This window comes from Paralichthys olivaceus, chromosome 8, assembly GCF_024713975.1.
Source record: "Paralichthys olivaceus isolate ysfri-2021 chromosome 8, ASM2471397v2, whole genome shotgun sequence".
Taxonomy (NCBI): Eukaryota; Metazoa; Chordata; class Actinopteri; order Pleuronectiformes; family Paralichthyidae; genus Paralichthys; species Paralichthys olivaceus.
The window spans coordinates 12,277,029-12,303,067 of NC_091100.1; the positions used below are offsets into that span (position 1 = coordinate 12,277,029).

The window sequence follows — 26,039 nt, forward strand, 5'->3', positions numbered from 1 at the left end:
CTGCCATGTCAGCCTGCCTCAGCCACTTCACACACACACACACACGCACACAGTTTTGCGCTCCCACGATGGTCATGTTCTCTCTGTCACTCAGAATCCTCTCTCTCTCTCTCTCTCTCTCTCTCTCACACACACACACACACACACACACACACACACACACTCACTAATAACTCCTCTCTCCTCCTGCAGGATCATTCGGACTAAGGTTCAGCAGCCCGGCCAAACGGGCTCAGTGTCGGCTCACAGTTTAGGTAGGTCGCTGCAATAAAATCCTGTTTCAAACTGTCAAAGCAAATTTTACCGAGCAGATGTGGTGTGAACGTCTCAGGAGTGGAGACCGTGTGCTCGACTGTATTTTGGAGACGCATTGAAATTCTGGACCTTAGCTCACAGCAAAAAGCCTGCATGCACAGAGTGTGAGATGTTGTGTGCCACAGAGTTCAGTATTTGAATCCACAAATCATCAAAATCAAAGCCAGTTAATAAAGGAAGTAGGATTTTGTTTAGACCAGATTTTTTTTCCACCAGTGTTGCTCTTCAGCTGAGCATTGTGTGACAGTACCTTTCAACCGTATTGTCGTCTGTACAGTGGAGAGGTGACATGTAACTAAGGCTTCCTGCCACACTCAGGGGACATTGCTGTCACATGGACACAGCGTTTTAAACCAGTTCACTACCAAGGACACTTCACAAGTTCTACACAACGACAGGGCTCAAATAAAATTATGAATTTAGCAGCTGATGTTTCAGTGGGACGTTCTCCCCAAGCTTTAAACTGACAACCGTATTCCGAGCAACAATAATCAACATGAAGGCTGCTGTACAAGCCAGAGCATCGAAGCATTGTATCATAAACTTTTACATCACAAAAAGGAAGATGTTTCAGCAGCACAATACTGGATCCACAAACTTCCTCCAAAGATCTAAAACAATGTAATGCTCACTAAACAAAGCTTATTAACACCTTCATCATAAGCACTAAAAGGTCCGGTCATTAGAGATCATGATGTTCAAAACAAGGCTGGATTATGAAGAGTGCAAAGAAGTCTGCTGCCAGAGCCTCAAGGTTCCCATTCCCTGTGCATCAGTTGGCTTTTGGTTTGAATATTTGAATATTCCAACCAAATCACCTCATCACCTGCGACTACCTTGTAGCAGCTCAGGCATGTTTGCCTCTTGTGTGTGTTGTACCTTGCAAAAAGACTTGGTGCATGTTCCTAAATGATTTTGTGTTCAACCAAGAGCCCACAGGTCAGTTCCCTTCAAATTAGAGTAAATAAACAACAATGGCAGTAACGTGTGACAATGCACACAATCATGTAATCATTAACAATCTCCAAAATCAAAAGAAGAAGAGAATCATAATAGTTATTTTTATTTGATTTTGAAATAAATAAATGTCATAAATATCCACAAACACGAATATGGATGTTCATTTAAAATATATCATGTTACATGTGAAGCAATGATATCTGTTTTAACTATATGACTAAAAGACTACTTTTTATTCAATGAATATCTCAGAGTAAATAAATATCAGCCTCCCTCTCTCGCTCCCCCGCTCCCTCTCTCACTTTGTCCTGCAGTGGATTGTGTTCCGGTGTCTCTCATATCTTCATAATCGCACATTGTCTATTAATCTAAATTAATTTCACACACACTGCTCCCTGACTCCTGCCTTTGACACACACCTAAACCCTCACACATACACACCTACACCCGCTGAGAAGCACACGCACACACACACACACACACACACACACACACACGCTTACACACTCACGCACACTTACAGATTACACAGATAAATGGGTCCCACTCCCAGGCGGAAAATTGAACATTTGGATTTGCAGAATAAAAGCGTTACGTTGTGATAAAAAAAAAAAAAAAAAGACTGAAAAGAAAGAGAAAGGAAAATCAGATAATTGAAGTGCTAAATCAAGTGATGGGAAAAGGAGGGATATGCATTCATTATACTCTCCCTGTCGTTAGTGAAGGAGCAACGGCTGGAAAAGAACCTTGATCCTCTGATTTGTTGTCGTTTCTTCTTTTTTAATTTCCCCTTTTCGGTCTTGTCTTTCTGTGTTTGGGGGGTCTGCTGGGAGAGAGGATTAGGATGTCTGTCTCCACACCTTTCTGTCCCTCCTGGGATACCATACTGTCACTCAGCCCCACGTCCGCTTACAGGGGCACAGATAAGGGACCAAGGAGGAGGGAGTGACTGTATGTTTCAGTGTGTGCGTGTGTGTGAGTGTCAAGAGGTTGCATGTGTGTGTGTGCGTGTGTCACTGAAGCGGTGACAAGTATGTCGCTGTGTCGCCCAGCAAGGAACTTGTCTCCTTCAGGGGGAAGATTAGAGAGAGAGACAACATGGAGCAAAACACAGACAGTCCTCTCTCCTTTGTGGATTTTTTTTTTCTACCTTCAATTGAGTCTGTAAAGCCCAGTAAAGTTTCAGAGGATTAAAGTGCTATGTTGAATTTATGGAGAGAATAAACAGGTTATAGGATTTCTATTGTGTGTTTTTTATTCTCTACAGTATCTGTTGTCGTGAAGGCGTCACAAGTAACATGTGAATGTCGCTCTTTAAGTAAAGCAAACGTTGATGTTGTGGGGGAACGATTCAGAAATGTTTAGTTTACAGATCATTTTTGATTTTTTTAACCAGGCTCAATTGTCATGCAACATCTCACATGCAAACATCTTCTACACAGCGCAACTTGTGTTGGTGAATAGTAACTTTACCAGTGTATCCTATGAAAACTCTTGACCTATCTTCACTGAGAGGCAGTGAGATTCTGTGTCTTCTTAATATTACATAATTTTTTAAATAGTACATCACTGTAGAATAAAGACCTTTTTCATTTTACATGAGTCCAACAAAAAGTCGTTTTATAGCGGAGAGTTTAACCTGAATTTCTCAAAATCCCACTAAGCAATATCTGATGCAGTTTAGTCTAAAGAGCAATTATTTGCTGAGATTCTCTTGATTCGTTCAGCTCACCCACCACTGCAGGTCCTTCAATGATTTTAACAGGGTTTCATGTTTAATTGAGACAAAAGAATCAATAAGTGGAACATGGCAGCAGAGATCATTCAGGCTTCAACACTAATCCTGTCTGTGGTTGTCAGATCTTCAGGTGGATCTTTCAGTATTTATGAATTTCTGTGACAGATTTGAAATTTTCCTAAGAAATGGCATCTGAGGAAAACAAAGAAACACTTTCAGTGGTAGAAAAAACAGGAACAATCTTCTTTATTTATCTGTGAATCTTGTCAGACATCCAGGAGTCGTACAGAGACATACAGTAGACTGGACTTGCTTGTGTTTCGGCAAAATCTTCTGTGCCTTCATTACAAATTCTCATTGCATCATTCAAACTGTTTCTGTTGTGGTGTGATCTGTCCGCAGCGACATCCGTGGCCGCCACACAGGTCTCAGGAGTGACCAGCGACTCGGCTGGCTCCTCGTACTCCATCAGTGGAATTCTGGGTATCAGTTCAGCCGCTGATGTGGGCAAGAGGAAGAGGGACGAAGGTGAGCACAGGAATGTTTTTGTATATTCTTGCAAATGATTGAATTTTACAGTGTGAATCTGCAAATATGCATTTATTCCTATGTGCACGTATATAATTAGACAACACACGTAAACACATTATTTGCCGATAGACAGCCTCAGAACCCATCCTCCATACCAGCATGGAAACATATTCAGCAAATGGGGATCCATGACAGATGTATGTGTGTGTGTGTGTGTGTGTGTGTGTGTGTGTGTGTTATGTTCTTAGCCAAACATCTTCATTCTGGAATCCCTATTTATTAACTAACAGAGCTTCACTGGTGAACTCCCAGAGAAGTTAGTTTTATGTATGCACTATTGATCATATATACGCTGTGAGCTGGATCAATGTTATATGCATGTTAATAGAGGTGTGAGCTCATGAATGTGTGTGCACGTGAGGGGGCTTTCACCACTACGGTATGAGCATGTTTGTGTGCCTGGGTGTGTATGTGGCCGAGTCAGTGGCATTAAAAAGCCATCACACAGACAGTCTCCTGCGGTAAATGAGACAGGACCAGATGTCGGAGCGAGGGGGGGTGACAGAACGCCACCAGGGGCTATTTCTCGCTCACTTTCACACACTCTCACACAAATATATATACACACACACACACACATGTACACACACACAGATACAGTATGGGGTCCTTTTCCCACTGCTGATGAATTTCCAAAACACGTCAGCAGGTTCCAGGATGAATCCCAGGTGCATCTTGAGCGCTCTGATACCACCCACTTAACCATCAAGTTTGACACACACACACACACACACACACACACACACACACACACACACACACACACACACACACACACACACACACACACACACACACACACACACACACACACACACACACACACACACACGGAGTACAGATGAATAATGATGTTTGTTCTGCAGACCTTTGCTTTCTCCACACAAGGGTAGCTGATCAGTTCACATTGTTCAACAAAAGTTTTTATCCCTCAATATTTTACAGTTTTTAGCTCAGATGAAGGTCAGTACAAAGTTGGATACGTTTCTGGGTTATCCTCTGAGATATAAAGTGTTTTTTAAATACACATTTAAAAGGAGAAATGCTAGAAATTGTCGAGGTGAAAATGTATACACGAGGCAAGTGACTAACTGCAGTTTCTGCTGCATTCAAGAGACAAAACATCAGATGATGAAATATCATTCACTGAATTTCTTTCTTTTTAATTCCGTCATTTCAATGCGCCCTGTTATATATCAATGGGTTGATGGCACCTGACTGGAGAATCAGCGTCACATTATTTTCCTTTTCATAGCAGATATTTAGATTTTGTTATAGGAGGAATAGAACAGGTGAAGAAGATGAACACGCTGACATGGTTTACAAAGAGAGGAGCCATCAGTATTATTTCCAGCTGTGCTTTTCCTGCTATAATAGGTCAAATCCTCTGCTGTGACACAGGTCTTTCTAGGAGTCTATATCTCACTGACAAGAATTATGGGTTGCTCACTGTTATGGGCTGTAATAGTGTCTGTGGCAAAGACTTTGTGGTTCAAGTAAAATCTCTGTATTCTAATTAGCAGCATTATTACTTCACTTTGTTCTTTATGTGCATGATGTGTTGCACCATGTGCTACATGTGTGGTCTATTTGTGTTTCACTACAAGTGGACCTTGTGTTTCGTAATTCATATCGAGAACATGGTATCCCTTCACGTTTCACTGGAGCATTCACAGAGCATCATCTGAGCGTTGTGTCGCAGAGCGTCACAGTTTTACTTGTGTGTGTTTTATCTGCAGTGTTTCTGTGGCAGAGGTCTGCGCGGTTGGCTCTGTGGTCTAATTAACAGCATTGCTAATCACAGCTTCCATTAGAGCAGCCCCCGCTGGATAATGACACACACACACAGCAAGGGGCGACAGGGGGAACAGCATGCGCTGACATGGACAGACAAACACATACATAAACACACAATAATGCAAAGCTTCTCAAACACACACACACACACACCCATATGCTTGACTGTACACAGATGGAAAAAAGACACAAACATGTGAGACCAACACTCACACAGCGTTCTCTTGTTGACTTTGTTGTTAAATCTGTTTCTATGCAGCTAAATTTGTCACATATAGTAATACACAGTCACAGCCTCTGTGTCTTTCATGTACCTCAGTGCATCAGACCAGGTTCAAACCTCAACCTCACATATGTGAAAAAAAAGATTCAGGAAAAAAGCAAAAGAATTCCATTTAGTTTTGTCTTCTGTGTGACCTTGATACAGACCAGGAAAAACTGGTATCACCTCCTTCAACACTTGGATAGAACTGACTTTATTAATACGATCTTACTTATTAATTCCATGATTACTAAAAATGCTTTGAAAGCTCCAAATCATGTTTTATCGTATTGTGGCGTATCGTATCATATCATATCGTGTTTTATCGTATCATATAGAGTCATGATGTATTGTATCGTATCATTGTCTCGTATCATGTTCTATTGTATCATATGGCGACGTATCATATCGTGTAGTATCGTGTTGTACTGTATCATACTTGATCACACTGTAACATCTTGGGTTGTATTGTATCGTGTCATCATGATGTGTTGCAGGAAACCTCTCATTTCTGCTGTAATGCATATAGTATAGAAATGCCAGCTGTGCAAGTGATGGGAACACAGGAAGGGTCTGTGTGTGTACTGGCAGCAGGAGTGTGTGGGGGTAAAGCCCTGTGGTGACCTGTGGCCCCAGCCAAAGAGAGGGGAAGTGGGGGTCTGACCGGGGACAGAATGTAGATGAATGGAAGTGAATGGAAGAACTTGACTTGTGGGGCCAAAAGGGGACTATTGTATCTTAACCTATTCTCTTACACACAGAGGCCATGTGTGTGTGTGTGTGTGTGTGTGTGTGTGTGTGTGTAGCATACATGTGGAGGGCAGAACAGGTGGTTTCAGTTATTGAAGGAAATGTTTCTTTCTCTTTATGTTTGAAGGTAAATCATAAACTGCATACTGTAAACACTGGTTGTTAGACAGAGACTTTCGCATAAAGAAGAAATAGTGTCAGTGGCATTTACCCAGAATGCCATGTTGACCTCTCACCCTCTTGTGCATCCACTGTGACATGCAGCAGCTTACCAGATAAAAGACGCTGGGAGCAAGCAAGAGACGGAGGACCGAGGCGAGGAGGGAGGGGAGCTCCGCCCTTCACCCTGAGCTCCTCTGGGTGCCTCCCTCCACTGAAAACTTTGATCTTTGAGTTGAGATGGAGAACACACACACACACACACACACACACACACACACGCACACACGCACACACACACACACACATGCACACACACACACACACACACACACTCACCCACACACATGCACACACACACACACACACACACACACACACACACACACACACACACATGCAAACACACGCACACACATACGCACACATGGAGTGAAACATGTACAAAAACTCACAAACAGATGACTAACCATCTCATGTTCAAATGTATTTGGATCAGCTGTTCTTGGGTTGTTGGGAAATGGCAACGGCAGGCCGAGTCAAAGGGAGTCAGTGAGAGAGAGAGAGAGAGAGCAAGAGAGAGAGAGAGAGAGGACCAAGAGGAAGGGAGAGAGTGAGTGAGCAAAATAGAGAGACAGAGAAGGCGGAAGAGAGAGGAAAAAGGCAGAAAGGAGAGAACAATGAGGGCTCATTGTTTGTTTTGTTCTGCTCTGAAAAAGAGAGAAGAGAAGCGCTTCCCTTCTGAGACTGACTCACAGAGATAGAGGCAGCTGTGAGTGTGTGTGTGTGTAAGTGTTCACGTGTGTTTGTGTGTGTTCGGTGTGCACCTGTGTGTGCGTGCATGCGTGTGTATCCGACAGTGAATAGGATTTAACCCGTCACGGCAATGAGTTTCTTTACCCATCCATGGATACAATGAGACCAGCCGGATATCAAGATACCCACCCACCCACACCCACATCCACACCAAGACGCACACATAGGAGCACACACACATACACACACACACACCTACACACATATTAGTACAGATGAACGGACAATATTAATGATCAACAATAGTAGTAAATGCTTTGTTCTTGCTGCTCGATTGCTATAGGTTCTGACTTCTTCTTTACTCCCCATCTTTCTTTGGTTCTTTGTGGGCACTGGGCTGGGGTCAGTCTTTCAGGGTGTGTTTGTGTGTGTGTGTGTGTGTGTGTGAGTGTGAGTAAGCGATAGACAGAAAGCAGAAAGCAATAAGCTGGCTGAAATGGTGCCATCAGAGCTACATGATTGATCAATTGAATTCCATCATGGAGACTGGCCAGTGGGATTAAATGGGTCGCCGTGGGTTACCAGGCTAAAGCATCATACTGGCTTTATCTCCCCCCTGATTGGTCTGTCACCAGAGACCTGGACCATGCACTCACACTGCTCCCAGCATCTGTATATGAGTGTGTGTGTGTCGCTATAGAAGTGAATTGAGATTATGATCAAGCAGTGTGTTTGTAAGAGTGGGTGAAAGAGGTTTTGTGTACATAGAAGGTATGGGGAGGTTTTATGAGTTACGGAGCTCGGTGTGAGTGTGAAGAGCTGAAGTGACTTATGATTTGAGGTTTACCTCAAATACATTCAACATTTTATGAAGTCAGCATCTTCTATGTTTCACAATGATTTGTTGAAACTAATTCCACTGGAATGGTGAAACACCATTTGGTTACATTTGTCACAATGTGTGAAGAGACTAGACCTATGTTAAATAATTAGTTGACTTGTGCACTTACATAATCTAATGTAAATGTTCCCAACAGTGTTCAAGAGAAATCCCCAATTTTATTAAAGATAACAGGACAGTTTCATTTATTTTTAGTTGGGCGACTACTTTGTGGCCGAAGTTACATATTGGACGCTATTGCAAGTAGAGTTGTTGCTTCAGTTTACAAAAGTTGTGTGGAGTAAGATAGAAGTGAGGTCATCAGACCTGTGGCCCACTTCTCATGTCTGCTCAAAGCTCCAGGGTTAGGTTACATTAGCTGCAACAAGCATAACATGTTAAAATCTTTGACCAAATGTTGGGCTGTAAGGTTGCATTGTGGGTAATGTAGATGCCAGGTGCTGACAAGAAAGAACAACAAGGCCAAGGAAATATTGGAGCAATGCATGATCAAAAGCCAAAGGTTAATTCATTCAGTCTCCTGCCCAACCAGCCCCTTAAATGAAACGGTGGTGTTAATCATTAGTAGTGAATATAAACTGTAAGATGAAGAGTTCTCGACATAACAGAACATAATTTGTAAAGATACAGACGACACTACTCAGCAATAAGATCATGTTTCCAGATCTTAGCAATTATAGTAAATTGGAGTGTACAATGTTGTCATAGCTGAAAAAATGTCAGCCAAAGCTGAAAGTACGATCTGAATTACTGTGGTGACAAAACACAAGATGAATAACACTATTAATAATAACCCCAATGCTCTAAAGCACTAGCTTTTCTTTCTTTCTTCCTTGCTGCATCACTCTCAGGACCAGTCTGGCACAAATGGATCTTTATTTTCAGCCCAAATGGAAAAAATAAATAAATATATATTTGAAACCCCCTCCCCCCTCCCCACCTGTCTGTCATATCACTCCCTCTGCTCCTGGACACAGACACTCTCTCTCTCACACACACACACACACACACACACACACACACACAGTGACCCCCAACACTAAAATAGGCTCTCAGGAGCGGTTTGGAGGAATGAATTGGCTCTATAGCAGGGATTTTCACCCTCATCCCCTTTTTCTCTTTATCTTTTTCTCTCGTTCACTCTTTTCTAATCATTTGTGGGCCGCGACTCTTCAGAGTTCTTATAATTGTCTCGTTCAGTCTCTCGGCCTTGCAATAACTGCAGGATACGAGAGCTCACAGTCTAATACTGATACCACAGCAATATATATTTGTGTGTCTGTGTGTGTATGGGCGATACGACAGGAGAGACGGAGGAATGCGTATGTATGAGAGGCGAGGGTGTACTTTTGAGAGATCAAGAAGGAGAGACAGCGCGCTCTTGGTAATAGGTTGAATTTGTGTAGCATTTTCTCAGACTCTTCACAATCTATGAAGTCACTTGGTGCTAAATCAGCTCACAGGAGTTCATGTGAGTCTACACTCTGCTCTGACTTCTTTCTCCACATCTGCCTCAGTAATTTATTTTATCAACCCACGTCTTCACTCCTCCCTTCATCCCTCTATCATCTGGTTTCTCCCTCTGCAATAGACCTCTTTAAAACTCTTCTCTTTCTCCGTTCATACTCCCATTCCTCCTTTAAATATCCTTCATTCACAGCCCCTTTAACCTCTCTCTCCTGTCTTCTCTTTGCAGGTCTGCAGGAGTCACCACTGGCCAACGGGCACGGCCACAGTGGGCGGGACTTCCTCAGGAAGCAGATGAGAGGGGAGCTGTTCTCACCACAGCAGATCGAGGTACTGGACCGCCTGTTTGACAGACAGCCTCCCTGTCCAATCCAATCCAGCTCTGACCTCTATGTGAGCCCTGACTCTGGCAAGGTAAGGGCGGGGCATCATGCAGGCTCTTGGCTGAGGCCGAGTTTGGGAACAGGTCAAGGGTGAAAAGACTGTAGGGAGCTCTGATGAAAGGAAGGGCTGAGGAAGTCTGTCCATGAAAAACTCACCGAACACATGCAGATGTGGAGTCAAGGGGTGTCCTGGCACTGGTCACCACACACAGCCTCCACTTCCACAGCACTATTGCTGATGCTTGCACTTTTTCTATTACGTTAAGTTGAGTTCAGCTCATACAGCCATCTTTACTAAAACGTTTCATAGTACTGTCATGAATAGTTTACTTTTAGTTCATTTGGTGTGATAATATATGTTTTTCTTCTTTATAAAATTTTAAAAAACTAATTAAACTAATAGAGCCAACAGCATTAATTTTATAAGTTATAAGTTTGTTACCCATTTCTTTTTTTAACTTTCAATATCTTAAATGTTCAAAATAGGTTGATGCTCCACAAAGACCTACAGTTAAGATAAGACACAATGAAAACCCACTAAACAAGAACAAGTAAACAACAAACAAACAAAATGATAAATTATGCCCAGCAGTTGTCACTACCAGTTGACTTTACATACGGTTTAAATGCATTTTTATCTTCAGTAGGCTCAAATGAGCTTAAAGGCTGAGAACCAATGACTCAAAGAAACAATAACTAACTAATTCTAACTAAACTAATTTTCAAGCAAGTGACAAGACATCAATTCTTGTGCCACAAAGTGAATAGCAGTCTCAGCCTGACCACCACCATGAGAAGCAAATAGAGTAATCCTATTAGTGAAAGCTGAAACAAAATGTAAGAGAAAGAGAAGATACCAATGACAGATAAAACCTCATTTCATTGATAATGTTAAATCCACGATGCTGTGACTCAGGATCAAAGTTAGCTCCGATTCATCAGAAACCACACTTTAGTAACACAGTTGATTGTTTGAGCTACTGTTTATATATTTTATAGAGAAAACCTAATGGCTCTAATTTAATAGAGGATAGAAGCTTCATTAAAACCTTTGGTAAGCTGTCGGCCATATTTGCAAGCTAAAGTCAGTGTTTCAAGTTTGATCTTTTTATATGAAATGCTTGTCGGCTTTCAGCTAAAAGCCTGTCCTGCCTGCTATGCCTTGCCATGCCATGTCAGTCTTGATGAAAATACTCACAGTGCGCATTGTAATTTCATAATTCCAAATTACATTTTATGAGGAAATGTTTAACCAATGCATTCACCCTCGTGTCATCAGCTTCACGTTGTGTTTTGTCTGTTCGCCTGACAGACGTCTGTGTGTCTCTTCTCACCCTGACACACACACACACACACACACACACACACACTGTACCAGCAGAGACCCACTCAGGCCTGGCCTATTGATGTTCCTATAATCTAGACCCACTGCAGGGGTTAATGAGCGTATTGACCCAGCTCTTATTATGACCTCACTTCCTGCAGCTCAGGGACACTCGTCGGAGCCGTCCGCGTGCTGACGTGTCTTGGTAAAGTGCTGCATATGTGTGTGTTGTTAGAATGAGAGAGTAAAAGATGAGAAAACAAGAGGGACAGTGGGTGTGTCTGCGTGTCTTCATGTTGCATCTAAATCGACCTCCCGCCCTCTCTCCCAGCAGTAAGTTAATATAAATCTGAGTGGAATAGAAAGGTGTGAGCAGTCTGCTGCATAACAAAATGACGACAAGCTGGCATTTGTATTCTCGCCACCCTCCCTCAAATTTCTTCTAATCTGCGGCCCTCCGGTCAATATTAAGGAAATATTTTACCAGCATCGAAAAATGACACTTCTTGTTTCCACAAACTTTAAAATATCCTCACTTTCGGTTTGTGTATTCGGTCAATGTCAAGGGCAAGAGGACGCACACTTGATGGTGGAGCGGTAGTAAATGGAACCACAGACAGGCCACAGCCTTAGACCTGCAGGGCACAGTTTGGCTTTTTAACCCATTCACCTCCCTCTGACCGACATGTGGAGTAGAGTGGCACAGGGCGAGAGGTCGACAGGGATTGGCTGTAGTAGCTCTATAGACTACGACTTGAGACTATAATACCCATGATTCATAGGTCAGTGTCCTCTGAGCCCGGTCAAGCCACTGGGGTCAGGGTCGGGGATAGGGGGCTTTACACTTCAGGTCGCACTGGGGTCAAACTGGCTTTAGGAACTGCATTACAAAGAGATGCATGTGCACACACACACAAATACACACACACACCACTATCTGTCCCTCTACCTCCGCTTCTCTTTCTCATCCTGTCTAATAACCCCCCCTCCCCTTTTCCCAGTCTGCATTTCCCAGAGGGAATGATTGACAGTCATACCCTTAACACTGACACCCTGACAGCTCAGCCTCTTTGGTATGTGGGCAGAGGGTGTGTGTGTGTGTGTGTGTGTGTGTGTGTGTGTGTGTGTGTGTGTGTGTGTGTGTGAGGCTGTGTGTGTGTGAGGCTGTGTTGGTGGAGTTATGGTCAAGGAGGGTCACGCTGTGTTGTGACTGACATTCCAAAAAGAAGCCTGATAGACTTGGCCTGCTGTTGTTGCAGTGTGTGGACGGGGCTTTTGTCAAAGTGTGAGAAATGGTGTGTGTGTGTGTGTGTGTGTGTGTGTGTGTGTGTGTGTGTGTGTGTGTGTGATCAGAAAGCATGTGTTTCAGGTGCCAACAGTATAAACAGTATATTTTAATGATGCACTAATATTCTGTGATTTCAGACATTATTTCAAGCCCTTCGTTATCTTTCTTGCTCTAAAACAAAAGCCTCATTCATTATTTATCTTTTTCCTTCAGTCCATGTGAAGAGATAAAAAATGTAATTGTTCATCTTCCTTACAAGCAAATCTTAAACAGCGGCTACTTCTCTATCCTTCTCTTTTTCTTTCATCCAAAACAATCCATCCGTTTATCTCATCTCCCTCTCCCGCTCTTGTTCCCTCTCTCTCCCTGTAGTCTATTAAGCCCCACTATTAATTTGTGTGTGTGTGCTCATATGTGTGTGTCTGCATGTGTGCCTGTCAGAGACAGTTCATTTGAATTTCCCTTCAATCACTTCCTATTACCCAAGTGATAAATCAGCAGTGCTGACAGAGCCCCTACCCGTCCATGCTGCGCCGGGTCCAAACGCCCACCCCCAGTACAAACGAGCGATATAGAAGGAAAGAGGGAATGTTATTATCCTCATTGATAAAGCTTGGAAAAAAGCAGAGAGGTCAAAGATGATCATCTCTGGAGGATGCATAGATAATACAAGTAGGACCAATTCATTTTAAATTCTGCTTTCATCACAAGAAAAATATTAACTATCAATAACCTAATCTTGTCAATTCTGTCATCTGTATTAATCATTTCTAAATTACATAATGTCTCTTTTTAAGAACCTTTGCATCCTCTCCTGGGGAGGCAAAGGTCTTTGATATTAGGGCCGAGCACTGATGGTGCAGGGACCCTATTGTTTTTTTGGAAATGACTTTCCTCCCCACCTCAGCCACGCTCAGTTTGAGCACAGATGAATTCTTTCCCCACAATCCTTGTCTCAGTTTGTGAGCCTCTGAGGGAAATGTACTTGTTTATAGTCGAGCCTTTTCCCATCAGGAGTACAGAAGACAACGTGAAGAGATTGAGAGAGAGAGGGAGCTATTTGGGGAATGGAGAAAAAGGGAAATACTATTATGCAAATGTGCAAACCAACAGGGCCATCCTCTGTGTGTGTCTGTGTGTGTGTCTGTGCGTGTGTGTCAGAGGGCCGATTAGGGCTCATCTGTTAGTGATGTGAGATCTGGACCAAACCATTACCTTCCCATTTCTGAGACAGTAGACCATGTGTGTGTGTGTGTGTGTGTGTGTGTGTGTGTGTGTGTGTGTGTGTGTGTGTGTGTGTGTGTGTGTGTGTGTGTGTGTGTGTGTGTGTGTTAGAGAAAAAAAATAGTAAAACTGCTGTAAATACCTCACAAGTCTACTGTCCTTTTCTATTATTAGCATTCATTGTTATCAGACACTGGAGGGGAAAGTGTAGGGGAGCACACCATAATAAGAATTAAGTATATATATATATCTATATCTCAAATAAAGTAATGTTAAAATGTGTTTTCTCTATCCATTCGTTTTTTGTACATCCTCTTCACTTTGCAAATAGATTTCTGTCTACAAAATAATTTCTAATTTCTAATCAACAACATAGAAAACCAGTAGAGTTCATAGCTCCACCAACAGCTCCCTCAAATTCAATCAAGCGGCACCAACTATACACATTTCCCAAATGATCAGCTCCCTAAATATTTCATCAAGATTCATGAATTACTTCCTTGGAAATCAGTTAAGATGTCAAAATAAAGCTCACAATGTTAAAGAAAATGATGAAATAATTCTGGATCCACCCTCGGATCCAGAACTTACCTGACCCATACCACATCCTTCCACCAAGTTTCACAGAACATCCATCCAATAGTTTTTGCTTGATCTTGTTTATAATCAACCAAACCAATCAACTAACAAACAAACAACAGCGTGTTATGAAAGCATAACTTTCCTTGTAGAGGTAACTGAAATAATTCAATCTTGGCCCCTCTACTGTTACAGCTGATAAAGTCCAGGAAGTTTAATTACAGTAACAGGTCAATGGATCTGATGATTTATCAGATGAAATAAAATACTGCAAAAAGATGTATAATACTAGTAACCTGAAAAGTTAGTGGCGGGAGTCAATCCCGCTCTTGTCTTCTACAGATGTTATTTATATCATCTCCTTCTTCTTTCCTGCCCCAAGTCCAACTTCACCCTGACACCTCCCCTCACCCCGTACAACTACCCCCACCTCTACTACCGACCCCCCAAAACCCCAACCCCTCCATGGCCCGGCAGCTGCGTCCCTCCTCTTTGATGAGGGCTGATGGCGCTGTATGAGCGGTGGAATTGACAACATTTAGGGGGGCGAATGAGAATGATCCATCTTCCTTAGCGGGCCTGTCACCCCACTGGCCAAACTTCATCATGGCCAATTACCACGGCAGACCCCGTCTTCTCTGCTGCCGCCGCCGCTGCTGCCTGGCCCCCATCTACATGGATACATGGACACATTAGACACCATTATAATAAGACAGAGAGCAGCCAAGAGAGGGAGGGGACGGGATAGCTTGTATCATTGGACAAAAAAAAAAAAAACTACAAGTGTGATGTGGAAGGGGGGGTTAGGGGGGTATTAAGAGAGAAAAGAGCTTAAAATGTGTCTGAAGACTAAGAGAGAGAGAGAGAGAGAGGAGGGAGAGAGAGAGAGCAAGAGAGAGAGAGGTGTAGTGTACAGAGTAAGCTCTTATTTGGCAGGTCACAGTCCAGTGGTTGTGTTGTGTGTTGACGAGCACAGGGGTGTTTAAGAGGTCAGTGAGCACAAACACACGCCTGCACTTACACCTACACACACATATAAACACACACACACACACCGACACACACACGCAGAGGTATTAAAAGGGTCAGTGCAAAACTCTCACCTCATCACCTAAAGGAAATTCTGATTGCTGTCATTAGTGTGCACCCCCTCACGCGCACACATACACAGGTGTTCCATGTAACTTAGTGGGAATTATAGATAATTACGTACGCCATATTCATTATGTGAGTACATTGTATTAATTTACATGTTTGCTCAAAGTGATTTTGATCATTACGGCTTGATGGCACAGTGGTGGTTAGCAGCTCAGGAGGGTCGTGAGTTCGAATGCGTGTGTTGTTGTAGTTGTGTGTTTCTAGATGTCTGCCCTGTGATGTCCTTTTGTCCAGTGTCAGCTGGGACAGAGCTGGGACTGTCTCTGTCCCCACCGTGACCCTCAAAAAGGATCAGCAGTATAGATAATGCATGGATGTTAAGGATGATGGTTTATCTGCAACTTAATTGAGATGTCAGTTCCTCCCTATTCCATTTCATTCGAGACAAGGCCACATAAACTTCTTCATGCAACCCTGGTGAGCTCCCCTTAGAAATCGTTCATCATATAATAAGGAGCTGTTAGTTCGAGCCCTTTTAATGATTCTTCAAATTAGCCTCTGTGCTAAAATCAAGAAGGTAAAAATTATCACTTATCTATTTAATGGATCTATAACCCTTTGTTTTCTCGAAACACACAGTTCTGCAAACACTAGTACGAAATGACTACGCACATGCACACACACAGTCAGTAGGCAGGTCGTTTACCCATCATCAGCACAGTGGCCCTGAGAATATATGGTTGGTTATCAGGGTCAATACTTTACTTAGAATTATTACACACACACACAAAGACCTGGCGAGATGAGGACAAATGGGTCATGGCTATGTGCTGGGGTCAGACACAGGTGAGGGGCCGGTTTCCATCCATTTGTCTGCATTTAGTGAGTGTGAGAGAACAAGCTTTAACCAGGTTGATATTCAGAAGATAAGATATTGACTTCATTACTGGGGTTCATCCAAAGCTCATAATCTTTGTTGTGGATGACAGATCTTTCATTTTGCAAAATCAATCTGTAGCATTTTCATGTTTTTCCTTTGGCCCAAGAAGAGAAGAACTTATGGTTTATGTTAGTCACCTTGAAGTAAACGTTTAAAGAAGAGCAACCAAAAGGGAAATGGTGACATTTTTTAAATAACATCCTAGTATTAAACTAATTTCAATAAAGCAATCATCACTCATACTTTCAGCTTTTACTATTGTTCAATGATTTTGCCATTCATCAAAACTGGATTTATGTGTTTTTCTTAATTAATTGTTAATAATTATGGTCACATTCACTATTCATCTGATTGTAGTAGGGAAAAAATAAAAATCCACTCCAGGAAGTGACAGTAATCATGACGTTTTTTTATTTTGACATTTTGAACTTAGACTTCAAGCTCACTATCAAATTCTTTTTGTCTCAAAAAAACACTTAAAAACTGTTCAAATAGACAAGCAGATATTGGTTTGTCACTTCAGTCCTCTCTCCTCTATACGATGTTAAACTTCTGTAGTGTGTGTGTGTGTGTGTGTGTGTGTGTGTGTGTGTGTGTGTGTGTGTGTGTGTGTGTGGGCATTGAGAGTCAGTGTGTTTGTGTGCTGAGATGATCACAGTTCTTATTGTTGTTGGTATCTGGGGAGACAAGAGGCTTTGTGTTAGCCATGGTCTGTAGATGCCACAGCATAGTGTGTGTGTGTGTATGTGTTGTTTATAAGTGGTGTGTGTGTGTGTGTGTGTGTGTGTGTGTTAGTGCATGTGTGAGAGAGAGATGAAGAGGCAGAGGAAGCTGATCTTGTGGTTATAGACTGTTGGACTTGGTTGTACAGTAAATCCCTGTCTATGTAAACAGATCAATACACTCAGCTGTAGGTGTTTCTGTGTGTGTGTGTGTGTGTGTGTATGTGTGTGTGTGTGTGCTCATACCTCTTCACTTTGCTCTCTGCTATGAGGGAGCATGTCAGAAGTGTAGCAGGATTAATCAGATGTGTCAAACATCCAGCACTATTATATATTCACACTATATCAGAAAATGTCATGATTTGCTTGATGCTCTGACTCATTGAAGCTCTTTCTCCACTTCCTTTGCCCAGACGTCAGATTATTCGGCCATGGCCTCACTAGCGGGCGGACTGGACGAGATGAAGAACAGTTTGGCCAACCCTGGTACAGGTGCAGAGTTAGGAGCCAGTGTTTCCGGTCCACAGTCCTATTCACTTGTTCCAGGTAAGAACGATGACCAACAAATAACAGCACTCCTGCAGAATAAGACAAATCATAATTGTACCAACATACGTAACAGATATATGCAAACTTAATAGATCCCCCCAAAAAACAATTTATTGTGTACAACTCACAATCTGATGTAGCTGAATTCAGTAAATCTTTTCTAGGAGCCTCTGGTTCATGGTTGTACGTATAATAATGTGTCTGACAAGTTATTCTAGTGTGTTGTTGTTTTAAGCCCTCTATACTGTAAACGACAGCCAGTAGATTGTCCGTCTGTCTCAGTCTTGTGAACATGATATCTTGAGAATGCCTTCAGGAAATTTTTGCAACTTTGGTGCAAACATTTACTTGGACTCAAGAATGTTCTGATTTGAATTTGGTAGTCAAAGGTCAAAGGTAAAGGTCACTGCGACTTCGCAAAACCGCCTTTCACCTTGTGAACGCATTAACTTAAGATCACCTCAAGAGAATAATTTCAAATTTGGCACAAATGTTCATTTAGACTAACAGATTAACTGATTAGAATTGGATGGCCAAAGGTCAAGGTAACAGTGGCTTTACAAGATGTTTTTGGCCTCTTGAACATGTTATCTTAAGTCTGCTTTCAAGGGATTTCTTCAGATTTTGAGCAGTCGAGCTCAGTGGTTAAAGGTCACAGTGACCTCATATGAGTCATGAAGATTGACTGAAGTTGGGTTATGTTACAAATTTGCAAAAGATGGATTATAATGGAGACAGTTTGAGTTGTAAACTATAATTTTAGTTGCTGGTATTAAATGAATATGTGTAAAAATCATTGTGATGTGATTGTGAATTAGGGAACGACACAGCCAGAGCTCCAAAACATAAAATCAAGCCCAAGTCATGGTTCTGAAAACCATAAAGCTGTGATCCAGAGGTTTCCTCATGTCTACATAAGCAGTGACGGAGGCTACATGGATTCTAATTGATTTAACCTGTTTAAAGAGCTCACAGCTCTGGATCTCAGGAGAGGTGGAAGCTTGGAGGAGACGTGAGAGCCTCTTCTCTTCCTCAGTCTCCATTCAGGGGCACTGGGAGAGGCAGTGGTTAATTAAGAATAGACCAGGGAGCACTTGGACAAGGCTTCGCCATTCCTATCTGTAATGAGGGGAATCATAGAGCTGGGAATTTGGGGATATCTGGGAATGGGCTCTTCTTTTTTTTTTTGTTTAGCCCCCTGAAATTACTGAGGACTATTACCTGCTCACGCCGAGAGACACACAGACAGAGCGGGAGAGGGCGAGAAAAAAAGAGAGAGCGATGAAATTTCCATTTCTGCTTATGCATGCAAACACACACACATTCCTATTCCCACATTCTTTATAAATATTATGCATGCATTTCCTTGCCTGTCTTTTCCCTCAGAATAGAGCTCCCTCTAGGGGATCAGAAGTCAGTGTTTTTGATGCTATGTTATTGCATCTTTGATGGGTTGATACTCTGGACACTCGCTGAAGATCTGCATTTAATCCACATTCTCCATTTTCCTTTCCGGGGTCTTTTCCATATCGGTAGGGAATTTTAATTTCCCCTCTTGAAGTTCATCCAGTCAATGTGATCGCAAACACAAAGAGACGCGCTGTACACCCTCGATCCCCCCAGGTTTGACATGTGTTGTTCTGATGGCTGTTTGATAGGGAAGAGTTGGATAGGGAGATGGTGAGGAAGTGAGAAAGAAAGTGTTCATATGTAGCTGCAAGTGAGCACAGAGGAGACTTGTACTTGTTCGTTGACCTCTACGACAAAGCTGCGGAGAACAGCAACACAACTGGCATAAATATGCACAGGCACAGAACACACACACACACACACACACCCACCTCAGAGGATCTGGCCCTGTCTGCCCCCTCTAAGTTGGGCTGTAGAGAGTCCATCTCTCCTCTCTACCAACCTCTCCTTCCTCTCCTCCTTGCCCTGTGCACTGACCCTGAGCGGATGAGTAGCCCGTCTGCACTAATGCCTCGCTGTCGCGTCAAACACAGAGAAAAACTTTACTACACCGAGACAGGAGAGAGGAGGCGAGGAGGGACAGAGGAGGCTGGAGCCAGCGAGGGAATCTGGGAGAGAGAAACACAAGTAGGGAGGGATGGAAGCAAATATTAAGTGAAGAGGACAGAAATATGAGAGGATGAGATGCTGGAGCATTGTAACCACACGTTACATGATCCACTTCTCTGCCTATTTCTGTTTCCATTTGTGATTTTCCAGTAAAGCTCAGTTGATACAGATTGTTCAGGCTGACCAATAGTGATAAATTAGAATTTAATTAGAAATAATTAATTTGATTTTTTAGCTGTGGAATTAGCATGGCTCTATGACAATGTGGGTCATGTATTTTGGTGACTTTTGATGATTTATGTGAATTTCAGTTTTCACGATCCCCAGACTTTTTTGTCTAGGTTGAATATTCCACTTCATGATAGCTTCTGAGTTGAGAAGATGATCCCTAAACTTTCATTTATTATCCTACGATGGAAAATAACAAGTTCTCATTCAAGTATATTCATTGGGATATATACTGTATTTATTTATCCCTTATACTTTGCAGTTTAAGCTTTTACATACAAAATGTGATGCAACAGAATAGGAACTATTTCAAATTAGTTTCACCATGATCAACTACAACATTAAAACACTGCTCAAATATCAAATTATCAGTAATAATATCCTAATAATAACATTTTTTATGAAGGTGGCTCTTCCAATTAATTAATATTCTATGTTTGTACTTGAAATATTTAGTTGAAAATACTAATGTATTTTTACTTAAAGACAAATTTGACTTAAAGAAACATCTTCCACCACTGCTCCACTCTATTTAAACGTCACCACTTTCTCGTTCCCTCAATTCAAACCACTTTCTCTTCTACTCTTCTTTTATGTTTTCTTCTCGACATCACTCTCTCCTCTCCTCCTCCACTCAGTTAGTTAGTTGTGGTTAAGTGGAGGGGAAGTGAATGGGATTGATGGTGTTAGCATCTGAGCTGTTTATGATGATGATAAATGTGTGTGTGCAGGGGGGTGGAGGGGGCGTGCGTGCCTGCGTGTGTGTGTGATGATGATGAATGGAGGGCTCCCTCTCACCGCACTCCCACTGTCTACTGCGTGCAAACACAGAGAAATGATTTGGGCCGACACACTGTCATGTAATCTAATGCAGTTATATATCCTATCCACCAAGTGACAGGCAGAAGGAGGAGGGGGGGCGGCGGTGGTAACGATAGGAGGGGGAGTCGGTAAATTAATAGATGCCAGCGGATGGAAAACAAGCAGGAGAGAAACAAAAGAAAGAGGGTCGTCTGGAATGTGCTCTGCCAGGAATTTTTCAATAAACATCTTCTGTGACACGAAGCATTTTCAAGGTGATAATTGTAACATTTTATCATAAATCACTACTGTGTTAATTCAGTCACTGGTATGAATAGTGTCAGAAGTGGAAAGTACATGTCATAGGTCATTTTCACACACAGGTTTAAATAATTACAGAAATAATGCTGAATGAAATGTCCCCCGTGGACGACTGTTTCAGTTACACCTGTAAGTTTCCTGCTGATTGATTTGATTTGAGTTTGTTATCCTTAAAACATCACCTCTAAGAATTGGAGAATGGAGAGTTTTTGTAAACATGAAAAGATACATGCATTTCTTATACATTTATATTATTTTCGATAAATAATAGAATTATTCCTCACCAACAAACTCCATCTCTCAGATCCCAAAGTCCATCTGTGGCTCCAAATGCAATCGTTCCTACTGAAGACAGAAATCATAAAACCAGAAAGTCACAAACATATAAAAGCTGAAATATCTTCTTAAAACAATAGTTAATAGTTTTAAGTCAACAGATATAAATTGCACATTTAAGGGGACTATTTAGCTACTGATACAGCAGCAGAACGATGCACAGGAATGAACCTAAATTAACTACAGTACCCATCATCATACAAAAGGAACGCGTGACCCAGTGTGGCTCATTAACATGCTTTTAATAGCTTTGGACCAGTGGAGGCTACATCAGGCTTCGGATAGTGCTCGTCAGTTGGATCAATTCATTGTTGGTTTTGGGCTTTTGATGGGATTTGTTGGCAAAATTTAAAAAATGCAGACCATTGCCAACTTCATCCTGTGAATGGTTTGTTGTCTTCATGGTCACAAGGATTTTTAATTCTATGACCAATGTACCAAAGTAGAAGAATCTATTTGACAATAATATTCTACCAAATCACAATCTATTATCTTTACTGTACCAGTGGAACCACTGGTCAGATGCTACAAATATATAACATGGGATAATGAAAGAACATGACAGGTGATAATGGTAAATCTGTGTGTTTACAGGTCGAGACATAGCCAGCACCACTCTGCCAGGCTACCCTCCACACGTTCCTCCCACTGGACAGGGCAGCTACTCCACGCCTTCCCTCACTGGGATGGTACCTGGTGAGTCTACACACAAAACCACACACACAAAACCACACACACACACACACAAGTTTTAAGAGAAATTATTAAGTAGTTAATTCGTCTCTCATCATCTTCTCACCAGATGTGTAACTGTACTGTAACTGTTTGAATCCCCACCGGATAAATGTGTTTCCTGTGTGTGTGTGTGTCTTCAGGGGGTGAACTTAGCTTTGCCACTTCCTCTTTCTTGTCTTGTCAACACTATGGCTGACAGTGCTCCCAGGGGGTGGCGTGTGTGTGCTTTTGTGAACATATATATGTGTATTTGCTTGTGTTTTGTGTGTGTGTGTGTGTGTGTGTGTGTGTGTGTGTATCATTAGAAACCAGCCACAGTAGCACAGCTGTCCCTCCTCAACGTTAGTAATTTGTTTTTAATGAGAATCACCAGTGACCCACGACTAATTCATTCATTCCCTTCCACTCCGCCTTCTACGCCGCTTTTGTGTTTCAATCCTGGACGGCCATTCTCTCTCTCCCTTTCTCTCTCAGTTTTGCAGTGGTCATCCTGGTCAGTGTGAAGTAAACTGCAGGGGAAATAAATGGAGAAGCGCAAAAGCAACAGCAGCGAAACAAAATCAAAACAATGTTGTTTACAAGTTCTTGTCTCTGTGTATTCCCAGTCATTCAGTTTGTGACTGACACACACACACACACACACACACGCACACACTCTCAGTGGACATGTAGGAACAGCACGTCTAAAGATGTGTAACCCTGTCGCCCTGTCCCCCTGTGGTCACCCCGTCCTGTCCTCAGGTTTGACAGCATATTTGTGTGTGTGGTTGTGTGTTTGAGTTAGTATATGTTTATGTGTGTGTTGGCATGCGATTGTTTGTGCGTGTGTTTGTTTTTGACGGTGTGTATGTGTGTGTGCGCGACCTTGACACTGAGCTACACAAGGGAGACCCCTTAGCCTCCTCTTTCCTCCCTTCACCCACTTCCCTCCCTCGCTCCCTCCGTCTCCTAAACAACCTGACACGTTGCCGTCACTACGGTGATGACAAGGGGAGGATGTTCGCACCCAGGGATGCCATGGAGACCACATCCCGACCCCACCTGACAGCTAAACACACACACATAACCACACACACACAACTGCACAAGAAAGAAAACTTGGGTCGTACATACATACACACACACACACACACACACACACACACACACATGTGTACACACAACATCTAGATTCCTCTCAGTGAATATTGGAAGCTGCCTGACTCCATGAGCTGACTAAAACGAGTGGAGGAGATAATCTCTCAACTTTGCTTCTCCGGCTCCACCGTGTTTTTTATCTCAGCACTTCTCTGGCAAATTATTCTCCTTTTTGTCCGCTCTGTCTAATATCATACCTTCATTAAGCAAGCAACTCTCTTCTGCTGTTCGTCTTTTCTCCCTCTCTGTCTCCGTCTCTCTCTCTCTCTCTGCAGCAGGGGGGCTGACACTCAGGGGGGGTGTAGGAGAGCAGTGAGGCAGAACCGACAGAACGAGAGGGAAAGAGGAGGAGCGGGTGGGGGGAGGCTTGAGGGAGGGAGGGGGGGCATCAGGGTCTGTGACTGTCAGCTATGGGAGAGGGATCCCCCCGGGAGGAGTGAAGGTTCAGGAGAGGAGAAAGAAAGAGTGGGGAAAAAATAAAAAGAGGAGAAGCGATGGGGAAGAATGTTGTTTTGATGTGAAGGGTGACGAGCGGGTTAGAGTCAGGCGGGCCAGAGGACGAGAGGCAGAAAAGTAAAGAGGAAGGGGTGAAGGGAGGAGTGGGAGGGGGAGACAAGAGGAAGAGTACACCCCAGACAGTAAGTAGTAAATGAGGGAGAAAAGCTATGCCATCATCCACTGTATGGCAGGACCAGCACAGTCTCGCTGAGCTCTCCAGTTGAATCACTCTCCACACGCTGTTCTTCTGGAAAACACAGAGCAGCAGTCGGTCATTAAACGCAGCACATCCACCATCACCATGGTTCAGGTTTGGTTGGGTTGGGGCACAAAGATTAAAACATTGCTTGGTTAAGTTTTTGGAAAGATAAAATAGATTTGAGTTATAATCACACAAGTTTTCTGAAATACGCAGAAAACAGGTAATTACCAGTGTCAGGGAATTTGCGAGGTCTTGAGAGGTCTGAGGGTTTTATGTTTGTGCTAGAAGTCGCCTTCTATTCCCTGGCATTGGTATAAAATGTACCTTGAGAAAATCTTAATTCTCAAGAGAATTATAACAAGCTTGACTTCTGGTGACCCATACTTGAAGCTTTTTGGTTTTGACTGTCCGCATGTACATGTACACCAAGAATCTTCTCTGTTAACTCATCCACGTCGTGATGAAACCGAACGAAACCTTGATGCCCTTGACAGGATAATTGTTTTTACACATCACATCTGTTCCTGTTTGTTTTATTCTTTGTCCTCCAGGTGGAGATTTTTCTGGAAGTCCATATTCCCACCCTCAGTATTCCACATACAACGAATCATGGAGATTTCCTAACCCCAGTTTATTAGGTAGGTGAATCCCATATCTCTGCAGCCAGCTCTGCTTAACTGGACGGGATCAATACGTGCTTCATTTCATTCTCCGTCAAACACAGTTCCAGCCTCTCTAATACTCTATGGTAATATGTTCATGCTCCACTGTTCATTTTTTCATTACATTACTTTTCATTCTGTATTGTACTGTACAATACCTCATAGACACACTGATGGTTCTGTGCAAGGTTTTTTTAAAGACTGGCAAATTGGGGTGAATAGATTTGAAGAAAAGGAAGACAAGAGTTAGAGAAAGAGAGAGGAGGGAGCAGATTAGGAAGCTCATATATCTGCATATGTACCTACTCAATGTGTGTATAACATGCATGGTATATCTATGTATACTGTATCTACATCTAATCAGCAGTGTATAACAGGATAGTGGGTTTTGATGTTATATAAACTGATCCTGAATCACTGAAAGTACAATCAAAGAATCAAAGATGAGGTTGAAAGTTTGTTCATGCTGCGTTTAGGCTTAAAATCTTTATTCCAGCTCGACCCTGTTTGTTTCTGTCATTTTGACACAGAGCTGGGTTACTCTTAGATGAAGGATTAGACTGTGCTTCTTTTATTGGAAACAAATGTAAAGTTTATTTTGAGCTACAATAACTGTTCCCAATGTCCCCAAAATGCACTTTATACTCTTGAACTGCAATTAGAGAAGCATATTATATATACTTGACCTGTTTTTAAATATTTAAATCTTAAGTAGTGACCAATGGGCTTTGAGCTGAGAGCCATAGACTGTACATGAACAAAGACATTTTTAGTTCTGGTCTTTTATTGGAATTGATTGACAATCAGACAAATATAGATTATAACTTCTTCATTAATGTCAGTGAATCATTGACACCACCAGTTACTAACTCATGACATTACAAACAAATCCCAACTAGAAAGGAACATCCCTACAATGTGTCATTGTCAAAGTCATTGTCTTGGGAGCCATTTCCGGTGTCTTGTTAAAAGGTTAGAGGGTCGGGGGGGTGATGGTGTAAAAGGTCAGTAGGTGAGAGGGGTCAGTTCTGCGCTGACCTGAAGTGCCCCCCACCTTTTCCTCTCCTCACGTCTCCTTTTCCCTCCTTCCCTCTGTCCCCCAGTGTTTCAGCAGGATTATGGGTCTCTCCTGGGGACGGAAATCGGCTGCTCCTCCAGTCTCTTCACCAGCCAGGCAGGACAGATGCAAGGTAGGTGGAGAGAGAGAGAGAGAGAGAGAAAACAAAGTAGAAACAAA

General features: G+C 42.4%; 2 protein-coding genes across 8 annotated transcripts in view; one reads left to right on the top strand and one right to left on the bottom strand.

Annotated features, from left to right (window-relative positions):
• The window catches only part of pax5 (paired box 5), a 53,075-nt gene that overhangs the window by 18,655 nt on the left and 8,381 nt on the right, over positions 1-26,039 (top strand). For 2 of the 4 annotated variants that reach the window (XM_069529656.1, XM_020100454.2), the window contains exons 4-10: positions 193-254; positions 3,416-3,541; positions 9,926-10,026; positions 17,668-17,800; positions 22,163-22,264; positions 24,692-24,778; positions 25,906-25,992. In XM_069529656.1, coding sequence (XP_069385757.1) covers positions 193-254; positions 3,416-3,541; positions 9,926-10,026; positions 17,668-17,800; positions 22,163-22,264; positions 24,692-24,778; positions 25,906-25,992 — 698 coding nt within the window. Of the gene's footprint in view, positions 1-192; positions 255-3,415; positions 3,542-9,925; positions 10,111-17,667; positions 17,801-22,162; positions 22,265-24,691; positions 24,779-25,905; positions 25,993-26,039 lie in introns of all 4 variants that reach the window. The other 2 variants (XM_069529653.1, XM_069529655.1) reach the window with 1 other exon arrangement.
• LOC109637840 (uncharacterized) overlaps positions 12,905-26,039 on the bottom strand; it is a 29,969-nt gene continuing 16,834 nt past the window's right edge. Inside the window, exons 4-9 of one of the 4 annotated variants that reach the window (XR_011243752.1) lie at positions 23,638-24,185; positions 22,161-22,261; positions 21,517-21,577; positions 19,645-19,881; positions 17,501-17,832; positions 12,905-17,209 (exon numbers count right to left, since the gene is read on the bottom strand). Coding sequence is in view for 1 of the 4 variants with exons in the window: in XM_020100452.2 (XP_019956011.2) it covers positions 25,919-25,963 (45 nt within the window). In the remaining 3 variants the exon portion in view is untranslated. Of the gene's footprint in view, positions 17,833-19,644; positions 19,882-21,516; positions 21,578-22,160; positions 22,262-23,637; positions 24,186-25,568; positions 25,964-26,039 lie in introns of those variants that run through there. The other 3 variants (XR_011243754.1, XR_011243753.1, XM_020100452.2) reach the window with 3 other exon arrangements.